Source organism: Cyprinus carpio, chromosome B5 (genome assembly GCF_018340385.1).
Source record: "Cyprinus carpio isolate SPL01 chromosome B5, ASM1834038v1, whole genome shotgun sequence".
NCBI classification, from domain to species: domain Eukaryota; kingdom Metazoa; phylum Chordata; class Actinopteri; order Cypriniformes; family Cyprinidae; genus Cyprinus; species Cyprinus carpio.
Window position 1 is genome coordinate 36,311,121 of NC_056601.1, and position 18,029 is coordinate 36,329,149.

The 18,029-nt window shown below is 36.5% G+C and overlaps 1 protein-coding gene across 1 annotated transcript in view; it reads right to left on the reverse strand.

Moving 5' to 3' along the window:
- LOC109070294 (netrin receptor DCC-like) overlaps positions 1 to 18,029 on the reverse strand; it is a 182,850-nt gene that overhangs the window by 66,048 nt on the left and 98,773 nt on the right. The window contains 1 exon segment of the mRNA XM_042723345.1: positions 2,325 to 2,481. Coding sequence (XP_042579279.1) covers positions 2,325 to 2,481 — 157 coding nt within the window.

An 18,029-nucleotide genomic window follows, 5' to 3' on the forward strand; every position in this document is an offset into this window, starting at 1 on the left:
CCCCCGGAAGAGGGCCAGGTGGAGAATCCTGTGCTCCCTTTTCTTTTTGTTCCGCCGCAGACTTCACATCCAGCTGTAGCCACAACTTCGATAAAAGAGCAGTTTCCATTTGCTCCAGGTTATCCAGCTCGTGTGGTGACAGTGAGTGATGTGCCATTTCCTCACTTTCAACCACGTCGCCCCCTATCGTCAGTAGCCAAGAGATCACGGCTCTGGAACGCAACACCTCTCCACGCACCTCTGGCCGCTACCTCCTGGGATCCAGCTGTGGTGAGTCAGGATGTGACGCCTCCTGCCCCATCCAGGGGCAGAGGCGTTGGTAGCTTGCGCTACCCAACTCGTCCCGCTGGCTCATTTGGACAGTTCGACTCAGCTATGCGATTCAGCTCGTCAGGTGACCCCTCCCCCCCAGGTTCAGTGGTGTCCTCAAGACTTTGGTGGCAGCCCGAGACGCCCCTGTCCTGTGCGAGGAGACTGCTGTCCTATTGGCTAAGGATGCAAGCGAGCCTGTCCCTCCAGTTGAGATGCAGCTATGGTTCTATAGTCCTTACTTCATTGTACCCAAAAAAGGCGATGGCCTTCGGCCGATCCTGGATCTGGTTTTGAATCAGGCCCTTTACAAGCTTCTGGTTAAGATGTTGATGTAGACATGCATCATCAGATGCATTCAACCTAAGGATCTGTTTGCAGCTGTCGACCCAAAGGACGCTTACTCCAATGTCTCGATTCTTCATCGACACCATTCCTAAGGTTTGCGTTTGAGGGTCGTGCATGGCAGTACAAGGTCCCTTGTCCCCCCATGTCTTTTATGAAGGTCACGGAGGGTGCCCTTACCCCGTTATAGGGAAGTGGGCATCAGGATCCTCAGGATCATGGCACAGTCGTGAGAACATTTGTGCGATCACAGGGACCTGGTGCTCCAGCACCTCAGCCAGTTAGGCCTTTGGATCAACTGGGAAAATTGCAGGCTCTCCCCCGTGCAGAGAAACTCTTTTCTTTGTATGGAGTTAGACTCTGTGTGTATGATGGCACGTCTCACCAATGAGTGTGCCAAGTCAGTGCTGAACTGCCTGAGTTCCTTCAGTGGCAGGACGGTGGTACCGCTGAACCATTTTCAGAGGCTCCTGGGGCATATGGCATCTGCAACCACAGTCGCACCGCTCGAATTGCTTCATATGAGACCATTTCAGCTCTGGTTACACTCCTGAGTTCCGAGATGTGCATGTCACTCATTGAGCCCCTGGTCAGACCTTGCCTTTCTACAGGCCAGGGTACCCTTAGAACAAGTGTCTAACAAAAACAAATTGGAAGGAACAGAGATGTTATGTCCCCATGCCACGACCTTGAACCAATCAATGTTGCCAGGATAGTTTCTTGGCTTCTCAGCATAAAACCTGAATAACTAGATGCACATTTGATTTGATTTGATAGACTTTATTAATTTCACAGTGGGAAAATTCACTTGTTACTGCATACTCCACAAGCACAATAAAATAAACAAAGAAAACATACTAAGAACATACAACCATACTACACAGTATTGTTATTGCAATTAAACAGTCTAACTGCTGTTGGAAACAACCACCTTCGATAGCGCTCCTTACACAATGGATGTACCAGTCTATTGCTGAAGGAACTACTCAGGGACACCACCATCTCATGCAAAGGGTGAGAGATGTTGTTGATAATGGACTTCAACTTAGACAGCATTATCCTCTTCCCCACCTCCTCGATAGTATCCAAAGGACATTCCAGAATAGAACTGGCCCTTTTAACCAGTTTATTATGTCGCCTTATATACACATATGCACGGCGACTGGCTCGGCATGCAAAATCCACTAGCCATATTTCACTGGTGTTTTCTCTTAATCAGAGATGATTGGGGATCCTGAGTAAACACATGTCATCATGACATAATGTCTCCATTCCCTCCATCAAGGAACGAGGGTTATGTACATAACCGAGACGTTCACTTTCCAATATATAGGAAAATATTAATAAATTTTTTAATCAACATATATATATATATATTACACACATATATATATATATATATATATAATCTTATACACATATACATGTGAAATATAAAAACAACACTGTTAATAATATATTAAAATTAATATATTATTTTGTATTAATTAATGTATTATTTTTGAGTCTTATACACACACATATGTGAAATATAAAAACTGAGTCAGACAACAATTCAATAAAATTAAACATGTTTCTATGTGTATACCAATGAATATTCATAATGCGGGATGGATTAGGATGTGATTGGTCAAAACATGATATTATTTCGGCCACAGCAGAACACGTACCTGTTGATTCCCTCCTCTGAGAAGAAGATGCCGTAGGTCAGGATGGCTCCGCGCGGCTCCTCCGGGGGCCGCCAGCTGAGGCGCACGAAGCGACTGGACACGAGGACAGGGGCCACATCACGAGGAGCAGAGGGGAGGACGCCTGAGCTCGGGGTCACTGGTGGGGGAGGAGAGGAGTAAGTCAAAGAGGAAGTGCGGGGCAGCTGGGGGGGCGGGGTGGGGGGCGTGGCCTCTGTGACCGGGGAAGGAGGGGCAAGAAGGGGGGGGGTGGGGCATGTGGGGGGAGGGGCAACACAACAGAACGAGAGGATTGTGAGCAATGAAATGAGAAGATAAGGAAAGAAAACACACACAAACAGAAGACATCAGGAAGAAAAGAAAAGAGAGCGATAAGGAAGATCACAGCATCAGAGATCAGGCAGCAGTAAAACACAGAGCATCAACACACACACAGATGAGCAGCCGAGATGACAGCGAGCGTTCGATCACAGACAGAACACAACAGCATCAGATCCAGACTGGGATGAGATACACATGAATTCTGTCATTTGGACTCTTCATTCCTCCCAGTCTGGAGCTGTGAATATGTGTGTGTGTGTGTGTGTGTGTGTGTGTGTGTGTGTGTGTGTGTGTGTGTGTCTGTTGATAGTGATTTCACGGTTCTGATGAGATTCTCTCCATGTCACACGACACATTCACACTCAAACACACACACACTCTCACCAGGGAATTACTGTTAACACACACACAGAGTGGGTGTAGTAGTGATGAACAGAAGCAACATTTCCTTACACGCTAAACTCACACATGCTGCTGAACTACTTCAAGACTCCACATTACTATCAGTAAAACCTACACTACTATCTCTTCTGTTCACAAATACTCAAAAAAACTGAACAAATAAACAAAAAATACATTAAAAATTATTAAAATATTATTTCAGTTCAAAACTGCTGTTTTCTCAGTGAATATGTGTTAAACTGTAATTTCTGTGATCAAAGCTGAATTTTTATGAAATTAAGTATTAATTTTTTTAAATAATTAAACGGAAATGCATATTATGTTACAGATTTGTGAATTAAACAGGATATTTCACAAGAAAATAGAAAATAGAAGAATGTTTTTCTCCATAATGAATTAAAAGGATGGTGAAAGTCTCTCTGTATGATGGTGGATAATACATAGAGTAAGAGCTACCGATAATGTAATTTTTCTTACTTTATATACATTCTAAACATATAGGGTATGGTTAAGTACAGTATTTGCCTTCATATTTTATGCATTCTTTTCTGCAAAGATATTTAACAGATGGATTTGTTTTACATTAGAACTTTCTTTAACGAAATGGTTCATAAAGAATGTAAAGAGAATGCTTCTTCAATAAAAAAAGAAAATCTTGAATCGGTCAAATGTATCTTTTCTGTCCAACAGAATATTCTCAGTAAATAAAGGGAAGCATTCTTCTTCTGTAGTGCATGTTACATGTGGTGTCCCTCAGGGTTCAGCTTTGGCCCCGCTGCTGTTTTCATTGCATATGTTAGCCACTAGTTCTATATTTAGGAGAAATGATGTGTCATATCATTGATGACACAAAGCTTTACATACCATTTAGGTGCAAAAACAGCTCTGCCTTAAATCAATTAATAGCCTGTCTCCAAGAATTGAAAACATGGCTAACCAATAATTTTCTTCATCTGAAAGATGACAAAACACAAATCGTTCTTCTTTTATCTCATCACAGTTTGATTATTGCAATTCACTGTATCACGGGCTGCCTGCCATCTATTCATAGACTTCAAATGGTCCAAAACGCAACAGCCTGCTTGACCACATCACGCCAATTTTACGTTCTTTGCACTGGCTACCTATTCATTATTGCATTGAATTCAAAAATGTGTTTGCATCCAAAGTGTTAAACAATGTCGCTCCTCAATACCTTTCAGAGTTGATTACCAAACACAATCCTGTCAGATCACTCAGATCACAGACTACTCATCTTCTACAGGTACCCAGATCTAGACTGCAATGCAGGGGGGATAGAGCTTCTGCAGTAGCTGGACCCAAGTTATGGAACAAACTGCTATTATCTATTAGAACAGCGAATACAGTGTCCAAGTTTAAAAGTCTTTAGAAAAACCTATTTGTATTCTTGTGCTTTCAGTGTCCTGTGAATGTGTTTTAATTTGGGTGATGGTCTTGCACAATTTTGTACAGCACTTTGGTCAAATGTGCTTTATAAATAAATAAAACTTGAAACTTGAAATATTCTGAAAAAATAAAAAAAATAAAAAAGACTGTATTTTGCCATCTTTGCCCAGTCCTAGTTTCTAGTCTTCTGCTCAGGTGGTTAAAGCGTCCCAAACATCAGTTCTGTATTTCAGTGTAAGTGACTTATTTCCGAGCACATGCTCCTCCTGACAATACAGAGCACATTAGCGCTGGAGCTCCTGACTGTGAAGTACAATAGCTGCTGAGGAGCAAGTGCGTCATTGCGATCGCGAGCCAAGGTAGAGACTACCATTCTGTGCAGTAGAGCAGACAAATGCTCCCTGAACATTCTGCACTCTGAGGAGAACATGGGCATCAGGCCCTTCAGAGAGGATTTTTATCACTGGAGGAGTGAAACTCTGAGAACATGGACAGAGCCGCTTCACAGATTACTATAGTACTATAGTACAATCACAGATCATTACACTGAGCATCACGCATGCAGTATTTCATTCACAAACACAGTGAACGATTCAAACAGGAACTGAACCGTAAAATCATGAAATTAAAAAAACACATCATTTCAAATCCACTGTACGTAAAACTCATATTTCGGTGATCAAATACCATTTGGGTGTAATGAACAGGAAATGGAGCGTGATATCATGAAAGGAAAGAGTTTAATGTAGCACTAATGTATTGACCTTCACGGTTTACCTTATTTAAATTAAAGACTTATTTGTTTATTACCAGGCTTAAATCAATATTACAGGTTGTTTATTAATTTTTTTATTTGTTAGCAAGCATAATATGAAAATAATGAATGTCTTATTTGTTTCAGTCAGTATTTCAATATTTGCTCTTCATAAAGACACTCAGAAGTGAGAATGAGAATCTACAAACACACATTCAAAACCTCCCTAAATCATAATAAAACACCTATCTTCTTCTTAAACATTTATTATATTTTTATTTACCATTTGTATTATCAGTTTTGAAACAGTTCATATTTGATGCCTTTTAATTTATCAGGATAGTCAAAACAACAGCATGTATTTAATAAAAAATGCAGTAAAAATTGTTAAATATTATTAGAATGTAAAACATCTGTTTTCTGTGTGAATCTCTGTTAAACTGTAATTTATTTCTGTGATGCACAGCTGTATTTTCAGCATCATTACTCCAGTCTTCAGTGTCACATGATCTTCAGAAATCATTCTAATAATAAGATTTAAAAACAGAAAAACACATCTGATTATTATCAGTGTTGAACACAGTCGTGCTGCACAATATTTTTGTGGAAACTGTGATGCATTTTATTTCTCAGGACTCACAGATAAACAGAAAGTTCAAAAGAGCAGCATTTATTTGAAATAGAAATCTTGTGTAACATTTTAAATGTCTTTTGATCAATTTAATGATTCCTTGATAAATTAAAATATGAATTTATTACAAAATCAAACATTTTTTTGTATAAGGTAGTGTACATTAGGCAACAGTACTGACTGTAAAATGTCCTGAACCCTAACAAGTGTGCTTTCAAATACTCAATAATTCAGACTGAAAGCACGCACAACGTCTGTAATTCGGTGTTTATCACTATGGTAACGGTGTGGGATCATTATGCCGAACAGAACACTCCGGCATGGAAAGCAGCGCTGTAAAAGATTGAGCAGGTGAAAAGGTGCTTGTTCTTCAATCTTTAAGACAGATGAGAGAAAGCCTTTGGATCTGATGCTAATATCAAGCTGAATCACATCAGATCATTAGTCACTAATCTACTTCATCTTCTCAACTCATTTTCTGACCACCACTCGACTCTTTTACTCGTCTCAAATGTGTTTCATGTGTATTTACAGCATCTGTTGATGACAGCACTCTCCAGATTCAGTCGAAGCAAACACAGCGCTCAGGAAATATTCACATGAAGCATCAGCATCATGAGACTACAAGTTATTTATTATTAATTTCCACATCCATGTGAAATGAAAGCTGCAGTGTGTCAGAAATAGAATGAGATGTCGGTCAGGTACAGATCCCTGATTTTATCACATCAAACTGCACGCATACTACCAGTAAACAAACTGAAACAAAAATAGGCAGCTCTTTATTTTAAGGACCAATTCTCACTATTAACTAGCAGTAATATTAATAGCAAATTGGCTGTTTATTAGTACTGTACTTATAAAGCACACTGATGCTTTATTCTGCATGAGAATAGATCCCTTAATCCACCCCACACCTAAACTAACAACTACCTTACTAACTATATTAGTTTACTGAGGTAAAAGTCATAGTTACTAGTTAGTTAATAGTTAGAACTGGAACTTAAAATAAAGTGTGACCAAAAACATATGAACTTCAGTATCACAGCCACAGTACTGTTCAAAAGTTTGGATCGGTAAGATATTTAATGTTACTGAAAGAAGTCTCTTCCGCCCACCAAAGCTGCATTTATTTGATCAAAAATACACTAAAAAATTGCAAAATATTATAAAAATGTAAAACAGTTGTTTTTATGTGAATATCTATTAAACTGTAATTTATTTCTGTGATCAAAGCTGAATTTTCAGCATCATTACTCCAGTCTTCAGTGTCACATGATCTTCAGAAATCATTCCACCTGAATATCACCTCAAAACTGGTCTGGATCTGGATCACAAAACAAGTTCATCAATGCAATTTAATGCAGCAAGATCAAATTCAGATCCAAACTCACATTGTACCACCAAACGTATTTAAAGCCCACAACTACTTCAAATTGCACTTAAAATACAAAATATAGGGATGATCATAAAAAGTCAGCGAGATAATGATAGTAAGAGTAAACAGATTAAAAACAGCGTTTAAGATTTAAAATATGCATAGATATTGCAAAAAATCAGGGCGAATTTGCAAATGTTTGGACGAATCGTTGGTGGTTATTTGTAAATTAATAGCCAACAATAATTCTGTTCTATGATCCTTAATAAAAAATAAAGCATGTGTTTAATCTACTACTGAGGTGGTAAATTATTAAATTATAATGCTTTAATTGCTTATAGCTTGTGTTTTAATGCAGCATAATTATTGAAAAAAATATATTAAGATTGACCTTTGGACCTCCAAATCCAAACTCTTTTCCATTGCATCTCATCACTGTTTAATAGTTCCTGAATATTCAGACTGGAAATATTCATTCAAAACAGCCTTAAAGCATGCACAGAAATGATAGCGTGAGAAGATGAATGTAAATGCGTGTTTGGATGAATCACTGGTGATTAATTGTACAGTAACAGTCAAGCATTCTGCCCCATGGTCTTTCTGAAATAACAAAGCGTGTGTTTGTTTATCAGAAGTGAGCTGTACAGATCAAACCTCATCTTGACCTGCGTCTCAAACACTGTAAGACTGAAAACTGAACATCAAACGCAGCTTTTACTGCATCCACTTAAAAAAGACCTTCACGACCCCGATCCCATTGAGACGCTCAACACAATGCAGACGCTCGCACTCAGGGGTTCAACGTGTGTCATGCTTACATTCATCTGAGTGAAGGCCTCTGCTTCGTCACACACACACACACACACACACACACACTTGGATTTGTGGTTTACGGGGTCTCTCCATAGGCGTAATAGTTTTTATACTGTACAAACTGTATTTTCTATCACCCTAAACCAACCCTATGCTAGCAACATGCTAATCACGCTAGAAACATGCTAGAAGCATGCTAATCATGCTAGCCACATGCTAGTAATTGGCTAATCATGCTAGCGACATGTTATCAACATCTATCTAAATTTTCCAACTTCAAGCTTTTAAAACTGCTTTAATCTTTCAGGCTAAGCTTTCTTAAGCCAACCTAAAGTTTGTATTGACAAACTTTTAAATCTAGTTTAAATCTATTACTTTTGCAATTTACAACAATTGTCATCATTTTTAAAACATGACTTTTCAAAGTTGTAAATAAAATAAAGATTACCGGAGTGTTAAAAGAAAATACTATTTTAGACTTGACCTCTTTAACATCTTACGATCTTAATTTTTCCAGTGAAAAACATAATATTTTTTGTTAGAGCGAGTATGTAATGGATCCATCCGCTGATCCACAAGATCAAGGGAATATCAAACAAAAACAGATTTCAAGTGTCACTTTCAAAAATAAATAAATGAAAGAAAAGAAAAAAGTTAAAACAATAAAAATAACGAACAAACAAAAAAACAAATAATTTTTTTACTTCAGCATTTCATGTTCACTTCAAATGTTAATGACTGTTTCTTTGTAATTATTTGTGGAATTTAAAAGCGGTTTCTGAGTGAAAATGGTTTGAGAGTAAATCCTTCATGAGGTGGTGTTTATAATGTGAATGTGTGTGACACTCGCAGTGTCGTCTCGTTTGTTTTGTATGGTGAACTGCAGCACTTTCAATCTCAGACTCAATCTATTCTCTTTCCAATTTAGTGCGTCCTGCCCTGGACATCCATCTTTCTGCTGAAATATTCCATCAAACGCAGGCTGGGTTTCTGAAGCGTTTCTGTCTCTCGGTTATAAAGCGGACGGAGCAGGGACATTAGTGTGAGATGGACAATATTTCCCTTCTCGTGCCCGAGCGCAAGCACAAACACTGGCCTGCGGCTTTATAAAGGTGCGCCGGCGCTCCATTAATAACAGGACGGTCATTAGAGAGCTGGAGATCCATCGTTCAGATCGAATGCTCCTCGACTTCAGAGTGCCTCCAGATAACAGAAGATGAATACAGCAGAGTCGGGACTTCTGCTCTTCCTCAGGAGCACGGATCGCTTTCTCAAGCGTCTGACAGATGCGTTACAATCCCATCAAACCATCAGAGACATGAAACATCTCATGCATCTACTGGAGCTGATGACACATTTATATATTACACACATGTTCATGACTCCTAAATGTTAAACAGAAAGCAAAACATAACAGATTCATAATCTTGTGATCTTAATCTTATATCATATAGATTAATAAAGTCATGCATACTGATAGTAAATCTCATCTGGTTGATGTTTTAAAAACATGCTTTTTGTGTTATGAAGAGAGATCTACAAATAAAAAATATGTGACTTGATAGTAAAAATCATATATATATATATATATTGAAAAATATGTGACTTGATAGTAAAAATCAATATACTAAAAATACAAAATTTTTTTGAAAAATTGGTTTTTTGTGTTATGAAGAGAGATCTACAAATAAAAAATATGTGACTTGATAGTAAAAATCAATTTTGAAACAATGAACATTGTAAAAAGAGATATACTAATAAAATGATATTAATAATTTTTAGATAATACACAATTATACAAACATATTAAATACAAAGTTATATAATACAAAAGTAATATAATATGCAAAACTAAGTAGAGTAAAATTCTACTTAAATCATCAGGTTGTTTTTAACAGTTTTTCACTTGATTATTTTAACTAGACTTTTACTGCATTTTTTTCTCTCAAAAGGATCACTAATATCTATTGAATATTGAACTATCAATATCACCAGCCATAATCCACATTATAAAATATTTATAGAAACATTATTAATATCTGTAAAGCCGCTTTGATATACAAATAATACTGTTATAAACACCTATACAATTACTCAAAAAATTAAAAAAAAAAAAAATAAAATAATAATAATATAATATAGAATCCTAGAGCGTCTAAACTAGAATCAGTTTGATGTTTAATATCTCTGATGGTTTGATGGGATTGTGACACGACCGTCATGGTTGACTACAATCCACAACAAAATACATTCACTACAATCAATTTACATAATTTTAGAGATCATACATAAATATTGAGCTACACATCAAATAATGTGAAAATCATCACCAGGTGATGTTGAATTAACTCTAAGCGTTCATACATGCGACTCCGGAAGCCTTACTTTCCACTGTCCATCTACAGTCAAGCACACTGATGAATTTAATTGGTAGTATAAGGTAACATCTGACTGAAGACAAGCGCTTCCAACGAGGTTAAAATATGACCTGACAGTTAATTAGCAGGTTACAGAGCTCTAGTTAGTTTCAGAAAAGTGTGAATGCATGTTTAGTATTCATCATCTCCAACATCTGTATGTATTTCAGCGATGGATCACAGTGCTCTAATCTGGCCATCGGCACACTTCTTCATTACTCTTATGAGACGACTCGTTTCAGAGCCACGTCAGTCAGAGAGATCGACAGACAGAGAGAAGGAACAAATCACACCGGCTCTAATTCACACAATAATATTCATTTGGCAGCTCAAGCATGCAGATAATCGGATGAGCATCTGATTGAAAGCTCCAGTGGAGCATGAACACGGCTGTGACTGATGCCTATGACACAAAGCTTTCATTATTCCATCGTACCGGCATGAAGACCTCTGAACCCACGCACAGATCAACGCTGAATCATGCAGAACAGAAAGCAAGTTCAGCTCGGAAAAACACAAAGATAGGGAATCTTGTTTTTGCAATTGGATAAAAAAATAAGAAAGGTAACTGTGACTTTTTCTCTCAGAATTCTGATCTTTAAGTCACAATTCTGATAAAAAATCTCACAATTCTGAATTAGAGATATAAAGTCACAAGTCTGAGAAAAAAGTTGGTACTGTGAGATAAATTTTCAATTGCAAGATATACAGAATTGTAAGATTAAAAAGTCACAATGCCAATATACTCAGAATTGCGTCAAAATTATGATATTGTGAGATAAAGTCATAATTGTGAGATAGAAAGTCCAAATTTCATCAGATCTGTAATATTGTGAGATATAAAGTCTTAATTACAAGATATGAAGTCAGAATTGCAATAATTGTAAGATATAAAGACAGAAGTAAGATATAAAGTCATAATTTCATCAGAATTGCAATACTGTAAGATACGCCAGACAATTGACCATACTATCCAAATTGAATGTTTAAAGTGTCAGGTGGGCATCCAATGAACTGCCTTAAGTTGGTTTGCATCTTATCTTTAAAATAGAGCATCTTTTCATCATCAGTAGTTTATGTTGCATGTGGTGTCCCTCAAGGTTCCATTTTGGGACCAGTGCTATTTTCATTATATATGCTTCCTCTTTGTTTTATTTTTAAGAAATATAGTATATAATATATTAATATTTCATAGCACTTTTTGTGCTGATGGCACCTAGATGTATTTGCCTGTAAATTATACTGCCTATAAATGATTATTGTAAAGCTGTTTATCTGGCTGCAAGTCAGTCTTCACAGTCTTTGCGCAAGAAAGACTGGATTATTGCAATTAATATAAGTAAACTGATATTTCCTACTGACACACTACAGCAAAATAATTAAATAACTGACTTAAAACCATTTTTAACTGCTGAAAATACTAGTGTTATAATCATTTTGGCCACCACTGTAAATATTTCAGCCACATGAATAATCAAATCAAGGGTTGCTTGACCTGTCACTCGTTCAGCTTTAGTTTAACCTGTAAAGTCATTAACCATATGGGTTAACTTGTGCACTGGTTAGCAGGTTCACCTGTCAAGCATGCTCTGATCATAATAAACTAATAAACATAATAAACTTTCACATTCTTTCCTTCAAAAACAATCAGCGTAACTTCTACAGGTGACGAGTGATTCACAGAGAACCACTGCGTGACGACTGATAATGATATCAGGCTGTAACTCCTCACAGCAGTGTTTGTGTGTGACATGCGGAAGCACGTCTCTAAACCATCACGTCCAAACCCTGCAGTCTTTCAGCTGCTGTCAGTGCAGGACTGAAGCGTCCTAAAGCATGACTGCACTTATTTTGTCAAAGCTGACAGAAAAGCACATCATGAGGAGCAGCGCGGCTGATGCTCAATGAGAAAGAAAAACAAGCCTCAAGCCTCAAACGACTGAAAATCCAGTCAGTGTGAAAAATAATTACAAATTGCAATTTTTTTGGACAAGTTGAAAAACTGAAATGGTATTTTCTTGTAAAATGTACTCTAAGAATCTTTGAAACCTCACAACTTAATATAGTGCATAAAATAAACATTAACTAAACAAAATATTTTACAAATGTATTTCTTTATTATAACTTATTATAACACTTATTTTAGCTAGGTGCCAATGCAACATATCTGTTTTTTATTTAGTCTAACCAAAAGTACTAAAATGACTGAAAAACAAAATAGACAAAATACCTAAATAAAATAACTGCAGAAATTAAAATTTACGAAAATTTTAAACTGATAAAAAAAGGACAAAAACATAATGAAATTACTAATACTTTAAAATTTTAAGGAAATATATATATATATCTCCAAGGGATATACACACACATATATATGTGTTTATTTAACTCCAAATGAATGCTTTGTTTATGAAATCTATGAAAAACGTAAGATATATAAGGTGTTATTTGCAGTTGTGTATAAAGGTCATAAGGAATGTTAAGTAACTGTTGTTTTTGCATCATTCATATAGATTAAATTTAGTAGTGGAAGTGACGTTTGTGCACTTAAAATAAGCTGAAGCATCACCAACACATCGTCTGATTGGAGAAGGCTCACCAAGAGACACTTTTCATCCAATTAGAGTGAGCTAATATAGACAGGTGTCCCACCCCCTCCATTGCAAATTAATTATTTGTTTTGACATCATGTTTTAATTTTCTGGTTGTGTATTTCAATTATCATTAAACCCGTATTTGTTTGATATTAGCCTAAGAGTTAAGCAAAGTTAGTAAGAGTCTCACACAGGTGCAACATGCAGAGTAGGTTTGTTTTGTGTGAAAACATAACTGAAGGCACTGCTGTGAGAAATTATATGTATTGTAATTGTAATTGTATGAATGCATAACAGGGAACCAACTGTCTTCAGAAAAGTTTGGATGCCATTTGCTTTTCATCTTCCCAGTGTGTAATGCGTAATAAAGCAGTGTTTATAAATGCAGTGCTGCTTTGTTCAGGGAAACAGCTCTGTTTCTGCTGTTCTTTAAGCGCCACCTGCTGTCAGACAGTGGAGTAACATTTTCATTCAGCCTATCTGCGTTTCTGTTCAAACCAATGGGAAAATCTGAACAAATGTTTGTTGTAATCTTACCGAGTCAATGAAAAATAGGCCACCTTTTATCCGAAGTGTTGAGATTTTTAGAATGCATATTAGCTCATGCATAACTGATTATGGAGCAGATAAAATAATTCATCATTGTGACTCATCCTTCTGAAATGTGAGATCTATAATTTTTTGGTCAACATTTTATATGTATGTAAACATGTAGTGCATGTCAGTAGATGTGTTATGTGTTATGATGTTAACATGTTATGAATACTTTTTGTTAGTTTAAAATCTTGCCACTTTTTTACATTTAATGTTTATATGAACAAAAATTGCATAATGTTGCTGCTGATTTATTTGTTGGTTTTTGACATTAATTTTTTTAATGCTTTACCAATACCTTGAATGACAGTTTAAACTGATATGCTATTTAAGAAATGTAAGTATCGTATATGTTAGGAATCCGGTGCCTTCCCTTCTGTCCAGGCACCACCAGAGGTCACTAGCCACCACATGGACACTCTCACGCTACACCACTATGACTCTTACAACGCAGACTGTTACACATCAATTCAAGCTACTTAAGCCTTGGACTTTCGCCCACTCAAGGCAGAGTATTGTATAGCGTGTATCGCTCTTCTGGTGTTGCTATTCTACTTAGCCATTGTTAGTGTTCTTAGCCTAGCCTAGCCTTGCCTGTCTCTCCGTGGTTTTGATTCTTGCTCGTCTACTTTGGATTTAACCCTTTTCTTGCTGTTTCGGACTGTGATTGCACCTTGCTCTGACCATTGCTCGTGTTCCAGGATTTCCCCTTTCATCTTCCCCTCCGGATAGTGTTCACCGATCGTCGACCCATGCTCACCCAAGGACTATTCTTGTGTTTCGCCCCTGCCATACCAGTTTGCTATTGATTCCACCCTGCCTGTGTTTGACCTTGTTTACCAATAAAGCCCACAAATGGCTCTAAATGACTCTTGTCTCATCGACCCTGTAACAGTATAAGATTGCTAGCTCTCAGTCACTTTCGAATGAAAATTTGGAAATATGAGACCCCCGGTCTACATGTTTTTCGGTTAATATGTAAAATTATGTATAATTATTGTGGAATTGTGTAATAGGACAAAAGTAGAAAATTTTTGACGATGATGTTAATAAATAATATAACCTTGTGCATTATGTAGAGTTTCCCCCAATAGACAAGAAGAGGCTTGGTTGACCAACAATGTCACTTAAATGCAGAAAAAAAACCTTTATTTCCACAGGAAGCGGTGATTAAATCTAGTTGCGCTCAATGTAATGTTAACCTAGAAAAATGTGGGCTATTAGAGTTATTGAGAAACTAATAGAGTCTAATAGAGTTTGGACGCTGAAAAGTAGCACTCTTAAAATACATTTTTGCTCATACAGATAAGAGTAGTATATCATTGAATCTGTAAAGACGTTTATTTGTGCGCACTCACAATAACAACAAAGCATTGCGCTTTTATAAAATAATGAAAGCAAACAGGATGCGCTTTGTGCAGTCTCGTTCTCTGTTAACTTGAGCGCGAAACTCCGAAACTATGTGTATGCTTGCCTAACTGATGAAAAATATATCTATAGAGAGCAAAATACCTACTTTCAAATGAACCAATACCAAAAATTCTCAGATTATGTCATCCGTATGAAACATACATACAGGCGCAGCCAATACTGCGGAGATGACGAGTCAGTGTCTCCGACTTGAGCAGAAAATAACAGAAAGCACTAGTTCATCAATAAATTATTAAAATATTAATGCAGCCTCCTCGCTGTTTTACCCTGACACATTTATAATCATTACACTACTTCTGCTGGTGTGCTGTGGCCAGCTTTATGTGTGCGCTTGAGCGCTTATTACGCTATGTAGGCAATTAAATACTTATAATGATTGAAATGGTTTATTAATAAACATGCAATTAGTCGACTAATGCTTAAAATGAAATGCTTAAATTGGTAATTCTAATGTACAAACTGTATTTTGTATTCCCTTACCCTTAACCTACCCCTCACACAAAACTACAGGCATTTTAAGATTTTCAGAAAACTTAATTCTGTGTGATTTGTAAGCTTGTTTCCTTATAGAGACCAAAAAAAAAAGAAAAAAAAAAAGTACCCACTCAAAAATCAAAAGTTTATTGTTAATCACTATACTCATGGGGACATTTGGGGACACTATAAACCCATCCATGGGGACGTTTTCCCATAACGTAGTGAAAACCAGCACACACACACACACACCTGAACCTGGATCATGATGTTGAGATCTGATGGAGCTGAACCATTCCTATCATATCTGTGGAAATGAGACCCATCAAACCTCAATCATCTAGAAATGACCACAATATCCAGAGAACACACAGATCTGTCCAAAACACGTCTGCGGCTAATAAATAACCTGTCCACTCTCATCAAGAGTTAATCAACACAGAGATGAATCTGTTCCGGTTCATCCTGCTGTCGTAATGTTAAAGTAAAGCAGAGATGCTGAGTTCACCTGATCTGCTCGTAATCAGTCCAGTTCCTCGTTAGAGCCAGCGTCATAACGAAGCAGACACAAACACGGATCGGGACATGTCTGTATCCTCGGCCTGCTTCCGTTCACCAGCACCGGCTTATTGTGTCTGTCAGCGAAGCGCCCATGAATAATTCAGCTTCGGCAAATCCATTTACATGAAAAACAGCATCTGTGTTTCCATGTCTAACACCGCTCCTGATGGGAGGAGATGGTAGACGCTCTGGGACAGGTCATACTAGCTGGTTGACAGTTAATGACCAGACAGAAACCAGCTACCATTAGGGTTGGGAATTGAAAATCGATTCCAATTCCAGAATCGAAAGGTCAGGAATCGGATACTTGTTGTAAAATTTAAAAATTCAATTCCGCCTATCAATACCAGTGTGCACATCTTTTGTTTAGGTGGTGAAAAGGGGCTCTTAGAAATGCATTTGTCTTTGAATCATTCATTCAAGAGATTCATTCAAAAACACTGATTCGTCCAGTAATGAAATTGTAAAGTAAATTTTGAGGGAGTCATTGAATCATTCCATTCATAAATTCTATGAAATTTTGTTTACTTGTCTAATATTTTTTCTTCAGAATTGTGAGAGAACTACAACCTTCGATTAAAAGAAGTCTCAATTTATTCAAAATCATTTAGCTCTATTTTGCAAACAAACAGCTCTTACACGAGTCCAGTTGTTATGTAGCCTGCTGATTTTTGATCATGTTCAGCAGCAATTAAATATTTTGCAAAAAGAGACAGAATAAATCTCATATCTAAATGTTTTTTTTTTTTTTAATCAAAACTGGGAATTAATAAGAATTGGAATTAATAAGCAGAATCAGAATCGCAATTGGAATTGATAAAATTCAAACAATACCCAACCCTATAGTTACCATGTTCCAAAACACAGTTCGCATCTTAATCAGCAACTGCTAACACTAAGCATTGGGACACAGTCACAGTCAGCTGTGTTTCTGGAGGACTGACAGGAATATAGAACTGCAAATATATCAAGGCTTTTACAAACATCCAGAAACAGAAGTGTTGGTCTTTAATCCTCGTCTGAGGAGGGAAAAGAAGGCAGCGCTTCCCTCTGGCAAACGAAACACTGTTAACACTGCAGTGACCTGAACAAACAGAAACACAGACCCAGCTGTGAGCGTGAACCAAATCAGACACAGGAAACTTAACTGGAACCACAGGAAGAGGACTTCAATGAGCTACAATTCAAAGAACTGTGCAGGTGATGCATTCTGGGAAATGAAGTGTTCCAAATGAAGTGTGGCTAAAACACTGTAGAAATGACTTCTCTAAGTTGTAAATGTAGCACAGGTCACATTTTACAAGGAAATACAGTTTCAAAATTTCCAATTTAATTCAGTGTGTAACTTGTCATTTCTAAGTCATTAATTGTGAAATTTCCTAGCAATTTCTGAATGAAAACTATGAACAGTGTAGGTTAAAGTATTAAATATGACTGAATATACTAAATACACATTTCTATATGCATGCATTTTATAATCTTATGAAATTATAATTTTATAAATTATTTTTATAGTGCATTATACATATCATACAGTATAAAGTATTGATGTACTATTACAGTTTTTGTAAATGTTTTAAAATTAGTTTTCATTTTGATATTTTTTTGTTTAATATACATTTTATTGTTATTCATTTTAATTTTTAATTTTTAAAATTTTTATTTTTACATTTAATTTTCTGTGCTTTGTATTTTTTATTCGTTTTTTGTCAACATATTTTTTTATGAAATTTTAGTTGTAGTATGCTTACTTTTAGTTATTTTAGTACTTTAACCATTTAGTACTTTTAACATTTATCCATTGCCTATAAAACCTAAAAATGGGGTTTTAAAACCTTTCAAATTAAGGCTTTGTGAAATCACAGGAAAAAATAAAATAAATTCATTCAAAATCAAATTGAAATTCTGCA